Below are 14485 nucleotides of genomic sequence, written 5' to 3'. Positions count from 1 at the left end.
AATGTAAAAATAGCAGTGAGACAGAAAAAAATTCTAACATTTAGTTAAATTCCAAATGTATTGAGAATCTCTGAAAATATCTATTGAATGAGTCAGCCAGGAAACTATGTGCCAGAATCTGGTAGGCACTGAGAATGTAACAGTGAGAGACAATCCCTACCCTCAAGGAACTTACCGTCTGAGAATACTTTTTGTTTAAGTTGCCACACCCATAATTCAAATCAAATGTCCTTGGTTCTGGTTTGAAAATGGGCACTCTGAGACTACTGTTTCTGGTGAGAAGGGCCTAGATTATACTGGAAAACTGGTATTATAACCCAGCCCTGAGCCATAACTCATGCCTTGATCACTGTGAGAACAACCACGTAAGAGGTCTACATTCTCTGCTAGTAAAGAACAAGCCTTGATTTAATCATCAGGTAACTCTAGGTAACTCTGTGAGCGAACTAAGAACTACTCTTCCCCTTTGTGGTATATAGCCTAACATCTCCTGGCACCTGTCCTGAGGACCAATGGGCCTCAGTGTCTTCAAGTGACTCATGACTGACGACTAGTCATTAAGTCAAGAATACAGTCTTCCCTCAATCTGTTTTCTACCTCTCTGCCTTGACTGGATTCATCTGTCAGGTCTCACCCTCAGTCAAAGGGAATCAGTTTTTCTCCTAGGCTCTAGGTCCTTCTGCTATCTGTTATCAGGTGAGGATAGAAATATTAAGAGAAGTGGGCAATGCCAATATACTGTGGAGTGGATCAGACCCAATGGGTAAGGGAGACGGATGGTATGAAATGCCATTTAAAGGCTATGTGAAGCATGAGAACTGTTGTTAATGTCGACAGTTTGAGGAAATAATCTTACTTGTGTCTGCGCAATCTATAGGGGACTAGAGTAAAAGGAACAGTCTCCAAGAAAGGGGAGCAATTCAGTTCATCTCATGTAAACATAGATTAAGGGTAATAGTATATGAGGCAATCAAATGCACAAAACTACCAAGCTAACTCTTACCCTCAGGTTTACCTTTAAATTCAGTTAGTCATTCCATAGGTATTTACTGGGTGTGTCCTATATTTCAGGCCCTGTACATGAAGGACTATTTCATAGTAGTTAACAACTTTGGGTATGGTGGAATTTACACCTGCAATTTATTTCTAAATGGTTCAGGGAAAAAAGCAGACACACACTAAGCAAATGTGGTAGAATGCTGACTACTGTTGACTCTAGATGGTGGGTATACAGGTGTTCATTGTACAATTCTTTTCATTTATCTGCATCTTTTTTAAAAAAAATTTTTTTTTTAATTTTTTTTAATTTATTTTTGAGACAGAGAGAGACAGAGCATGAACGGGGGGAGGGCCAGAGAGAGAGGGAGACACAGAATCTGAAGCAGGCTCCAGGCTCTGAGCCATCAGCACAGAGCCCGATGCGGGGCTCGAACTCACGGACCGTGAGATCGTGACCTGAGCCGAAGTCGGCCGCTTAACCGACTGAGCCACCCAGGCGCCCCTATCTGCATCTTTGAAATGGTCATTATAAAAAGCTAAAGAAAATTTTAGAAGATTTACTAACTTAATTATTCCCTGAGGAAGCCTTTTAAAACTTAGAGTTACCTAGGCTTACTCTCAGAGATTCTAATTTAGTAGAAGGAAAGGCCAGCTGTGTATTTAAAAAAAAAAAAAAAAAAGAGTCTCCAGGTAACTCCAGTTAAAAAACACTGCGGTGGTTTGCAATCACCTGATAACCAGAACATTAAACCAGAATCTCTGGGGTTGGAACCCAGTCATCTCTAGTATTTAGAGGTCCCCAGGTGACTCCAATGTGCAGCCAAAGTTGAGAAACACTAGAGTATTAATGATCTAACGAAAGGCAAGAGATTTTTACTCACAGAGTGTCCTCACCACAAAAAACTGGTGAGACACAAAAAAGTGCTGCTCAGAATCAAACCATGAAAGGGGAAGCTACCCATCTTGGCTTATTTGTATTAATTAGAGCTATTATAGTAATTCAGACATTAAGCTGGCAGGTAATTTAAGAATTAACAAAATCTGAGTTGTACATAATTAAGATAACATGCAAGTATTTCAAAGCTACTACAAGTACTTTCCACTAATTCTAAACAGCTGCTTAGAATACAACACACATTATCACTTAATTTTTCTAAATTACATACCAAACATTAGTAAAAGAAAATTCAAGGACACTGTAAAATTTAAATACAGCATTCTGAAGACATGGATAATTTAGGTACAACTATCTAGAGACAATGGATGCCTGGGTGGCTCAGTCGGTTAAGCACCTGACTTGGGCTCAGATCATGGTCTCATGGTTTGTGAGTTCCAGCCCTGCATTGGGCTCTCCACTGTGAGCACAGAGCCCACTATGGATCCTCTGTCCCTCTCTCTCTCTCTCTGCCCCTCCTCCGCTCATGCGCTCTCTCTCAAAAATAAACATTAAAAAAAAAATGGACAAACTATTTTATGGCAATTATACTTACCATGTCAACTTACAAAAACATTCATGTGAATAAACTGGTACTACTGGGAAAACAACTTCAAATTGTTTATAAAAATTTTAAAACACTCTCAGTGTTTTTGTTGTTGTTCACTGTACTACCATACCTTGGCTTCAATTTGCCGATAGCAGGAGATACCATATACTGTAGCTCCATTTCCATTTCTGGGTGGCAAGTGAAAAAATACAGTATCTAAGAGACACACAGAAAAATGTAAATACCAAAGTGAATTACCCTTATTAATAAGTAATGTAAATTGAAGTTATTATATGCAGGTAATTAAAACAAAAATGACGATGTAACAAGGAACCCATGTCATACTTAACACCTAGCATTGCAACCACTGGTTTCTTAGCATCCCTCTCACTGCCTTATTGTGTACATTCATTCAGGCATTCTCAAAGGACCAGGAGGCTGAATAATAGATTAAGTTGAAACTACAGTCACTTATCCCAGAAAATACTTTATTCCAGATTAAAAGAAAGTAGAGAATCATAAAAATGAAAGGCCACTCATGAATCTTGGATGGATCCAAGAAATTCTTGGAAAAACTGGGGAAATTTGAATATGGATTAGATCTTAGATGATATTCTCAAATTACTGTTAAATCTCTTAGCTGTGATAATGGTACTGGAAGTTATCCTGAGGAATGATCTTATTCTTAGGAGTGCATACTGAAGTATTTAGAAGTAAAGTGTCGTGATGTCTGCAACATGGTGTTAGACTTTCAGATAGTAGGGCAAAACTGTACACACACATAAAGAAAACTTGTGGAATATTTGCTATACTATTTTTTCAAACTTTTTTTCTATTTAAAAACTTTCATGATAAAAAAGTACACCAAAATATTTGTAAGATTAAAAATAATGTATTTAGATTTTATGTTAAACTGCATAGTAACATTTTGTTTCATTTCATATGAAAATTATTAAATATTAGCAAAATAAGTAATTAAACCAAGTTTAATCTGGTGTTTTGGTAGAGCCCCTAATGCCATGATAAAACTTAGTCCTTTGTTAAGCCAGTCAAAACATGCATTTATAGGTAGGAGACTCAGTACTAACCTCACAGTGTTGCTTTCTCTGAGGATGTTAACATGCTTCTCTGACACATAAACTTTTATATTTTTTTAAGATTTTACTTTTAGGTAATCTCTACACCCGACATGGGGCTCAGATTTACAACCCCAAGATTGAGTCGCAAGCTCTACCAAATGAGCCAGACAGGCGCCCCTTACACGCAACTTTAAGCAGAGCACTGCAATAGCAGTGGCTCTAGGGGTGGAGAAGCAATCCCAGGTGGGCACAGGTGTACTAAGCTAGTTAAGTTTGCAGCTAGAGCCCCAAACAGTAGCTAGTATAGGTAAGCCCTGTAGCTTCCCTCCAAGAGGAGTCTCAAGAATAAATGCAGAAAAGTGCTACCAGTAACAGATGTCCTAATCTGGCCAAATACTTAATTTAGCCAGTGCTCCTGGCAAAAGAGTGGCCAATGTTCAACAACATTACCAACATAAAGCCCAGCACTCCTCTGGAAATCTTCCAGTGCCTGACTAGTCATCTCCAAACAAACACTTACGTGTTTTATAAATAGTTACAAGAAGCCAAAGGCCTTTCATTTACCAAAATATTTAGAATCTAAGATGTCTTGGTAAATTAAAAAGAAAAAAAAGGGGGGGCACCTAGTAATTGCTCCATTGTTTACATACCTTCCTGGTAGTTGTGTGCGCCATCTGGTAAGGCAAGGAAGGGCAAATACTTCCATTCTTCAGGTAAAGTGTGGCTGTCATGTCCATCTCCTGGAATCAGGGGTGGGTAAGAGAATTCAACCTAAAATAGTAAGCAATGGTAGCCAAAAGGTTGTTAATCAAAGGGAGCATTTTATCCTGATAGCCAAAAATAGTTTTAAACTCTACATACTTGTTGATGCCATTTGGCATTATCAGCAAACTTATGGTACACAAGAGGAAAAAGAAAAAAGGAGTAAAAGGAGGAAAGATTTTTAAGACCTTTCCCCTTTCTGACTTAAAGGTTTTTGGATTTTAATGTGCATAGGAGGATAGGAGATAGTAGTGGTGGTAACTGGATTTACATTTGGAAACTGTCATCAGGAGATGGTAACTAAAGCCATGAAGCCCTGAGAAAAACCAACATCCTACTGAATTGAGCAGAAGAGGTCCAACAAAGAAGCCGAGAAGTATAAGCCAAGATCTAGGCTTGCTTCCATTCAGCTGACTCCCTTGCTCACAATATGTGTAGCTTTGAGCTTTGTTTTTGCTGCGGGGTTGGTAGGAGGAGGAGTGGGCATTAATCAACATTTCAGGTTATTTTCTTTTAAGACTGAGAATTGGTCAGTGAAAGTTTCTAGTAAAGTTTCTAGTAAAAAGTTTCTAGTAAACACCCTCGGTTTCTGGTATTCTCCAAGTTTATCAGCATTTTCTCTATTTCTTTTTGTTATTTCAACGAGACTTGTGGAGAAGAAGGAAGAATTAAATGCATGAGACCTGGGGGGCACTTGGGTGGCTCAGTTGGTTAAATATTGGACTTTGGTTCAGGTCATGATCTCACAGTTTGTGAGTTCAAGTCTCACATCAGGTGAGCTGGAGCCCCACTTCAGGTAAAACACGAGCCGTGCTATGGGTGAGTCCCGCTTCTCTCTCTCTCTCTCTCACTCTGTCCCTCCCCTCATTCATTTGCACCCTCTCTCTCCCTCAAAAAAAAAAAAAAAGAAAGAAAGAAAAGAAAAAAGAGAGAGAGAGAGAGAGTCAAAGATATCTGAAGATGCTAAGGTTCAACATGCTTTGAAGGTTGAGGAACAGGCCAAGAGGCAAGGACTGCAGGTGACCTCTAAAAGCTGCAGAATGCCAGAAAATCAATTTTCCCTAAGTGTCCTGAAGAAACACAGCACTCCTTGATTTTAGCCCAGTGAAACCCATTTCTGACCTCCGGGACTTTCTATGTATTAAATCATTAAGTTTGTGGTAATTTATGATGCAGTAGAAAAGTAATACATCCTGTTAAATATAAGAAACAAGCAGAATATCAGTAAATGTAGTATAATTCTACTTATACTATGATTACATTTATGCAAAAAATTGTACTTCTATACCTTTGTAAATTAATTTTTTAATTCATTGCTTGAAAAGATACAAGCTAACAGTTTACCTCTGTAGAGGTGAATAGGGTTGGGGACTGGAGATAAAGGAATATTCCTGTTAAGTTTTTTTTATCCCCATCTTCTTTTGGGAAAAAATTAAACTTACAGAAAAGTTGAAAGAACATAACCTTATAACCATCTATATTCACAAACTACTAATATTTTGGTCCCATGTGCTTTATCTGTATTGCATGTATATTAGCACGCACTTTTTCTGCATTACTTGACAATAAACTGAGATTATCGTTGACTTTTAAGTAAATGGGTATTTCTAAATGGATATGCATTACTTTTAGAGTAAAAAATGGAGGGGGGCAAAAGATAACCACGAATAGTGACTGGCTTTCGAAGGAAATCTTATTTCCATTTTATCCTCTTGGACACAAAGAGAGATGTAGAAATCTATCTCCTTCTCTGAAGATTTAGTTAACAAATTACCAATAGTCAGACTTTAATATCTGATGCTTTGCTATGTTCACTCTATTCTCCCAACTCCTCATTCTACTGAATGAAGATCTGTTTTGGACTCGAGTTGGAACTTAAAATGAAGTCAATTCATAAAATTGTTTTAAGTGTAGATGCTGCATATAATCCAAGAATTCCAAGGATAAAATTAAGTTGGCTTTAGGCTGAGCAGGGCCCAGAGTACTTACAATATTGTTTCTTTGAGGTGTTATAAGGAAACCCACAGGCCCAAAATGGAGCCACTTAAGCTAAGTCACCAAACAGGGCTTAATACCTAACCTAACCAGAGTTCCAACCCCCCTAGGAAATAACTCTTAACTGGTCAGTCAGGAACTTTCTGATTGGCACCAGATAAGGTAATCTGTCATATGGCCCTCTCCATCCCACAAAGGAAGATGAGGTAACCCATGAACCCCCTTGCCCTTCTCATCACGGAAGAAAAAGGAGAAAAAGGGACAGTGCCTGGAACAATCCTTCCTTTTCTTTTGCTAATAACTTCCTCGCCCCACCCTCTTCCTATAAAACCCTTCCAAATTTTTGTACAACTCCTCAGAGCTCCCCACTACTTGCTAGATGGGATGCCACCTGATTCAACAAATCACTTAATAAAGCCAATTAGACCTTCACATTTATTCAGTTGAATTTTTGTTCCTTAACAGGGAGAATATATTCAAAATTTCAAGCAGCTAACTTTTGGAACACAACTTTTTCATAAATTATACACTGCCTGTGCTGTGTTGGCAGCTCTCTAGAATTCTTTTTTATGTTGGTGTTATTTGCTACCAACAAATTCTTGCATTTGGAAACTGAAGATGTTAACCAAGTTCAAAACAGTTTACACAAATTCCTTTCTGTGTCTACATACACACAACAGTTTTAACAGTGATTTGGTATTGTTTCATTATTTAATCAATCTTCTATTGTTGAGCGCTTTTTTTTTTTCTAACATCTTTACAAACTATTCAGTACTATTCAAGTATGGTATAATAAAAAATATATTTGGTCTTTGTTCTTGGTCCTGGCCTAGAGCTCCTAAAGCCCTGGAAATTCCTGAGTGAGGGGAGTACCTTTTGTTATTTATAAGACAATTTCAACTGTACCTGAGTTTATTTAACAAGGGGACTTGGTAGTGGTGGGGCTACTAAATAGCGTTTGGATGGGGCCTGGTCACCAGAAAGGTTGACCTCCCAGGAAGGGAGAGGGACTGGAGATTGAGTGTAATCACCAATAACTAATGACTTAATCCATCATGCCCATGTAATGAAAGTTCCATGAAATCCCCTAAATGATAGGGTTCAGGGTAATTCTAGGTTACTGAAGACAATGAGGTGCCAGGAGGGCAGCATGTCCACTGAGGACATGGAAGCTCTGTGCCCCTTCACCACATCTGGTCCTACGCATCTCTTTCATTTTCCAGAGTTCTAGTTGTTGTTCTAGCAAATTACAGAACCTGAGACAGGGGTGTGAGAACCCCCAAATTTGTGGCTAAATTGGACAGAAGTGCAGGTAGCCTGGGGACCCAGTACTGGCATCTACAGTGAAGGTGTCTTGTGGGACCGAGCCCTTAAACGTGTGGAGTTTGACACTAACTTTGGGTAGTTAGTGCAGAATAGGATTGACATACAGGATACCCAGGTTGGTGTCTGGGACAAAAAAAAAAACAAAAAAAAAAAAACAAAACTAACAAGACTGTGTTATTTCCCAATCAATGGGATTTTAAAACCTTAAGTCGTATATTCTTCAAATTTTGAATACTGACTACTCTATATACTCCCCTTAGGATAAGTCCAAAACAATCCAGACAGACACAATTCCATGGTACAGAGGCTTAAAAGGAATTCTCATGGAAGTTACCAGAGTTTCTCAAATACTACTCAATTGAATCAAAAGGCAATTTGGACAAGAATGCCAATTAAACTAAGCAGTACCACAGAAAGTAAAGGTAGGGACAGCTGGCTGCCCCACTGCACAACTCCAGCAGAACCACCATCACTGCAGTTTACATGAAGGGCTCTTCCTGCAGCTACACTGTGCAAAGTCTGTAGAGCTGTACATGGCAACCCTAAGTATATGTGAAAAATCATAGGCAAAAACCAAAGTCAATCTCCAAAGACTAAAAAGAAAAGAAACACTTAGAATGATTATCATCCAGTAGGGTTACTACTAAATAATGAAAGTCCCTACGGGCACCTGGGTGGCTCAGTCAGTTAAGCGACCAACTTCAGCTCAGGTCATGATCTCACAGTTTGTGGGTTCGAGCCCTGCGTTAGGTTCTGTGCTGACAGTTCAGCCTGCTTTGGATTCTGGGTCTCCCTCTCTCTCTGTCCCTCCCCAGCTCGTACTCTGTCTCTCTCTCAAAAATAAATAAACGTTAAAAAATAAATAAATAAAAACAAAAAAAGAAAGAAAAAAAAAGAAATAAAATAATGGAAGTTCACAGCCCAAACTCTAACTTAAATTTGGGGATCAAATAAAGTGTCTGGTAGGACATCAGTACACACAATGTACAACAGATATACCAAATGTCTCCCCAAAGGGTAATATTATTAAATCCTGCAGATTTCAAATTTTTTTGTCAACTCATATTCATGCGACTGAATCTATCTTGATCCCAATTAGTAGTAGTAATTTACATACTTATTTTTTAATTTTTATTTGAGAGAGAGAGAGAACATGCAAGCAGGGGAAAGGGGCAGAGGGAGGGAGAGAGAGCGCATCCCAAGCAGGCTCCACACTCAGCGCAGAGTCTCATGTGGGGGCTCGATTCATGACCTTGGGATTGAGACCTGAGGCTAAATCAAGTGTCAAGTGCTCAACCAAATGAGCCACCCAGGTACCCCATACATACTTAAATGATTACAACAGACGCAGAGGGAAAAACAATGGCTGATTTCTAAAATGTGAAAGAATAAAGATGGTCTAATTATAAGGAAATAAAAGACAACTTTTCTAAAGGCTAAGTGAACTATGTATGAAATGGTGACATATGTTTGTTCACCATGAATGGTAAAAATTACCACTCATTTTCAGAGTTTATAAATCAAATTGCAAAGATGTGCTCTATAGGCGCCCTCTAGAGGTGCCTGGCTGGTTCAGTCCCCAGAGCATGTGACTCTTAATTTCTATGTCATTAGTTCGAGCCCCACATTGAGCCTGGAGCCTACTTTCTAAAACAAAACAAAACAAAAACAAAAGTGTCCCCCCAGTCAGACTGCATTTACGTGGTCCTCAGAAACAAAAAGTTGAAAAAACACAAAATAATAACACAGTACCCTGGTGTAAACTCTGAGTGCTGTTCAAAAGTAGCCTTTGTTCACTTTCTAACAATGAAACATCCATTCCACTGTCAGAGAACAATAAAAGCCACCATGCCAAACAGCACATAAATTAAACACTAACACAGTGCTCACAGACACTGATGGCATAAGAGGTATGCCTCCTAGAGAAGGTGAGTCAGCTACTCTCTCTGCTCCCTTTCTAGGCCCCTCAGGGATCCCCCTGACCCTTCACTCAGAAGCATGGGTGCTTGTTTTCTTAATAGTCAAAGCATTTTAGGGACCAAAGTCAAGGCTCTGTCATGATGTTTTTCTCTTTGAAGAAAACCCTGGATATAGAAGACAGGTCTTCTCAAAGTTATGTTTACTCGGCCAAATCTCTAGTCAACGCTACAAGAGTACTGACACTCTCTTTAGTCTCTTAAAAAGTTGGCAACAAATGACTATATTCATCAGCTGTTTATTTCTGTAATAGATCGTGCTTAATTCTCCTCTATCTCAACGTTTATTTATTTTTGGGACAGAGAGAGACAGAGCATGAACGGGGGAGGGGCAGAGAGAGAGGGAGACACAGAATCAGAAACAGGCTCCAGGCTCTGAGCCATCAGCCCAGAGCCTGACGCGGGGCTCGAACTCACGGACCGCGAGATCGTGACCTGGCTGAAACCGGACGCTTAACCGACTGCGCCACCCAGGCGCCCCAGTTCTCCTCTATCTCAGCACCATACATTATTTTATAGTTTCATGAGTGCACTGGATGCCCAGAAAAATAAAGTGTGTACTGTAAAGGTGCAATGGTACTATTGAGACTTACCAGTTAAAACCAAGTTTTACTGTTTTTAATAAATGCAAACAAAGAAAACAAAAATTAAACAAAAGAAGTATCTTAGTTTAAAACATGTGCTTTTATATATTTAATTGAATAAAGACCGCCAGTTCTTTTTTTTCTAGAATTAAATAACCATTTTACTATTCCACATTCCTTTTATTTAAGATGAGGTACTTGGGCCTTTTGGCTGGAACCACCATCTTCCAGTAATTCATCAAAATGATCAACACAAAGGAAAAGAGAAGAGGCACCCCCTATATTCTCTAGACCTCTTAGAAAACATGGAGTTTGTCCTTTGGCCACATACATGCAAATCTACAAGAAAGGTGATATTGCAGGCCATCAAAGGAATGGGCATTGTTCAGAACAGAATGCCCAAATGTGGTCCCATGGCAAAACTGGAAGAGTCTACAGTGTTACCCAGGATGCTGTTGGCATTGTTGTAAACAAATAAGTTAAGGGCAAGATTCTTGCAAGACAGTTCATTTAAGTATTGAGCATATTAAGCACTCCAAGAGTCAAAATAGCTTGCTAAAGCATGTGAAGGAAAATGATCAGAAAAAGAAGAAAGCCAACGAGAAAGGTACTTTCTGAAGTGTCAGCCTGTTCCACTCGGGCACATTTTGTGAGAACCAATGGAAAGGAACCTGAAACTGCTGGAACCCATTCTCTATGAATTCATAGCACGGTAAGTGTAAAAAAAAAAAAAAAAAAAGACCTCAAGACTGTAAACAAAACAAAAAACAGATGAGGTACTCACATTATGAACAACAAAACAGATGACGTATATTTTAATTTAAATACAGAATTTTTAGGGATTCCTGGCTGGCTCATTCAGAAAAATATGCAACTCTTGATCTCAGGGTGGTGAGTTTGAAACCCATGCTGGGTTGAATTTTAAAAAATTAAATCAGCTCAGGTCATGCATCATCTCATGGTTTGTGAGTTTGAGTCCCTTGGTCAGGCTTGCGCTGACAGCACAGAGCCTGCTTGGCATTCTCTCTTTCCCCCCCCCCTCTCTGCCCTTCCTCCACACTAGCTCTCTCTCCCAAAATAAATAAACTTTAAAAAATTAAAAAAAAAACTTCATTATCCTGTTTTTCTACTTTAATTTTTTTGTTTTTAATCTTATTTTTGAGAGAGAGGGAGAGAGAGACAGAGTGCAAGCAAGGGAGAGACACGGAGAGAGGAAGACAGAGAATCCAAAGCAGGCTCCAGGGTCTGAGCTGTCAGCACAGAGCCCAACACGGGGCTCAAACTCACAAGCTGTAAGATCATGACCTGAGCCGAAGTCGGACACTTAACTGACTTAGCCATCCAGGTGCCCCATGTTTTTCTACTTTAAAACCACCGAAATTCTGCATAAACATACATGTTCATTAACACGCAACTGTATACACACAGCTAATTAAAAGTCTATAAGAGATTTTATAGAGCCATGCTCTTTTTAAAATTGTTTCTTCCAAGAAGGATACATCTTTATTACTACATACGAATAGTGAAATTGAGAAACTCTACAAGTAGTCATCTCTATACATCTCAAAGATATCTGAGAATAAATAGTCCTATAAGGATTTGGCATTCATTAAGACAGTATTTGCAGATCTACAGCTCACAAATCAGAAATGCCATCAGCTATGGAGTCAATGCAGTTTGATTTGTGTTTCATATAAATAAGAAAATGCCATTTATTTCCAGTAATATCAGATTTGTTTTGTAGCACTACTTTATGTAAAGCTGGGAAAAGATAATTTCAAATGCATTTATTAATTACGAGCGTTACTTAAAAGCAAAAAATAGTTTTGAAGGATCTTAAATGTATTGGACTTTCTAGGATCTTTAATATTAAAAAAACTAAAACTCCTATATTATTTTAGGTCCCAAGTAAAATAAACACTTTGGTCACATAGCACAAATATGTATAAGTACATGGGGGAAAAATCCAACTTTCATAAACTTAATTTTAAAAAACCACTTAAATTTCAAAGTAAAATGCTTTTTGTTATATTTATAATAACCCAAAACGAGGAACTACTCATATGTCTCTTACCAGAAGAATGGGTCAATGATGGCATACAATTATAATACAGAAACTATAATATAATCAACAACATGGATCAATCTCAGACATAACACTGAGTGAAACAAGTCAGACACAAGAGACACAAATATATGGTGGCGTAGGTCGGAACAGTGGTAACCTTCAGGCAAGTAATGACCAGGAGGGGCGCCTGCATGGATCTCCTGATAATTCTGTATCAGGATGGTGGTTACAGGGATGTATGTGTACGTAAAAATTAAGTCTCTCCCTTAAGTTGTGTGTACTTTATTGGTGATAAATTATACCTTAACTTAATAAAATACTTCTACACCTCAATTTCCTTATCTATAAAAGAGGGCTAATAAAACCTCAGCATGTTCATAGGAATGAGATAAACACACATCTAACAGTGCTCAGTATATAGAAAACATTTAATAAAGGGCAACTACTATTAATGCTAATAATATCTTCATAGAATAGCAATGATAAATTGCATGGTAACTAAACCTTATATTAGTACCACATAAATATAAATTATATGAATATAAATATTTAGGGCATACTTCATGGAGTTTAGAATATTTGCTGTAACTTGTTTACAAAGTGTAGAGACAAATCACTGTACTCAATGGAAATTTATGCTTTCACACATAAGTTACATTAGCATCCAAGAGATGCCTGGGTTCTTGTATTAAACTATAGCTTCTATGTCTCCAAAGATACCATGCTTATTTAATACAACACATAAAGACAAAACATAAAAAATGAGCCATTGTTTCTTTGAGTTACTTTTGTCAATTAAATCCTTCTAAGGCTCAAAATTTAAAGAATACAGATGGAGAACTGTTGCTAAGCCCTAGCTATGCACAAGCAGGAGTTTAAACAAAGAAAATCTTATGAATAATAGTTTTTGAAACAGCCCTTTCAAAAGTATTGAAGGATAAAGAATTTTGTGATTTGTTACAAGGAGAAAGGTTTAAAAAAAACCCTAGGATTTTATTTATTTATTTAGTTAGTTAGTTTGAAAATGAGAGAGAGGGAGAGAGAGAATCCCAAGCAGGCTCCGTACCATCAGCAGGAAGCCTGATGTGGGCTTGAAGTCGCAAACCATGAGATCATGACCTGAGCTGAAACTGGGCACTTAACCAACTAAGCCACCCAGGTGCCCTGAGATTTTTTTATTTTTGAGTAATCTCTATACCCAACATGGGATTCCAACGCAAAACCTCAAGATCAAGAGTTGCATGCTCTACAGACTGAAGCCAGCCAGGTGCCCCTAAAAAAGCACTTTTAAATTATTTAGACTTGGGGTGTTATTACAAGGTATGAAATGCAAAGATCTTAAATGTACAGAGTTCATAGGTTTTAATGATTTATATACAGCTGTGGGCAACCATTCTATTAAGACAGAATTATCATCATCCTAGAAAGTTTCTCCGTTCAGACTGCTACAACAAACACTATGTTCTGCCTGTTGAATTAAAGGGTATGTATCTGAATGTTGGCTCTGAGGATGGGTATTTAGCAAATGTGTGTTGATTTCATCTTATAATCATGCAAGTGAAGGGTGATCTTAGTAATCACCTATTTTAAAACCCTCATTTTACAGACGAAGAAACCGAAGTTCATAAACATTAGGCAATTTGCCCCAGGTTACACATCTAATAACCATTAGGGTCAAGCTAAAACTCAGATATCTTGATTACCAGATATCCTTTGCTATTATTCAAGCAGACAGTGGTAAAAGAGAATCTATCAGAGCTCCAAGTACAAAGGAATATTAGGAATATTGTATACAAAGTTCCTCTACAATGGAAGAGATAGGACAAGAATTTGTATAAAACATGGTAGAATGACGGAGACTGGTCTTTTGGATGAAATGGTACAATTAGAACACTGTTTATCTCTAGGTTATTGAAAATATATACAAAGATGATATCAAAATTTCAAAAACTATTTTCTTGCAGGAAAAAAATTAATTAATTATTTCCTAACAAAAGATTGAAATCTATTTTAATGAACTCTACCTTAGCAATCTTTTATATTTAAATTTGTTTTTAACATTTTTATTTTTTGATTTTTAATATTTTAAAAAAGATTCCAATTTCTGGTAATGCACTATCTCCATCAAAGTCTAACAAGTTGCTAACATCACCAGTGAAAGCCATGGGGGCAGGAACAGATTTCATTAACAGCCCTGTTTGTCATTTCTTCA

General features: G+C 37.9%; 1 protein-coding gene across 2 annotated transcripts in view; it reads right to left on the bottom strand.

Annotated features, from left to right (window-relative positions):
- AVL9 (AVL9 cell migration associated) overlaps positions 1 to 14485 on the bottom strand; it is a 71338-nt gene that overhangs the window by 44761 nt on the left and 12092 nt on the right. For both annotated transcript variants that reach the window (XR_006964967.1, XM_047095105.1), the window contains exons 2-3: positions 4213 to 4333; positions 2614 to 2699 (exon numbers count right to left, since the gene is read on the bottom strand). Coding sequence is in view for 1 of the 2 variants with exons in the window: in XM_047095105.1 (XP_046951061.1) it covers positions 2614 to 2699; positions 4213 to 4333 (207 nt within the window). In the remaining variant the exon portion in view is untranslated. The remainder of the gene's footprint in view (positions 1 to 2613; positions 2700 to 4212; positions 4334 to 14485) is intronic.

This window comes from Lynx rufus, unplaced genomic scaffold (assembly GCF_022079265.1).
Source record: "Lynx rufus isolate CCGP_SWC_20201006 ecotype Redwood Valley unplaced genomic scaffold, mLynRuf1.p SCAF_4, whole genome shotgun sequence".
NCBI classification, from domain to species: domain Eukaryota; kingdom Metazoa; phylum Chordata; class Mammalia; order Carnivora; family Felidae; genus Lynx; species Lynx rufus.
This window is presented reverse-complemented; position numbering and strand designations above follow the sequence as displayed.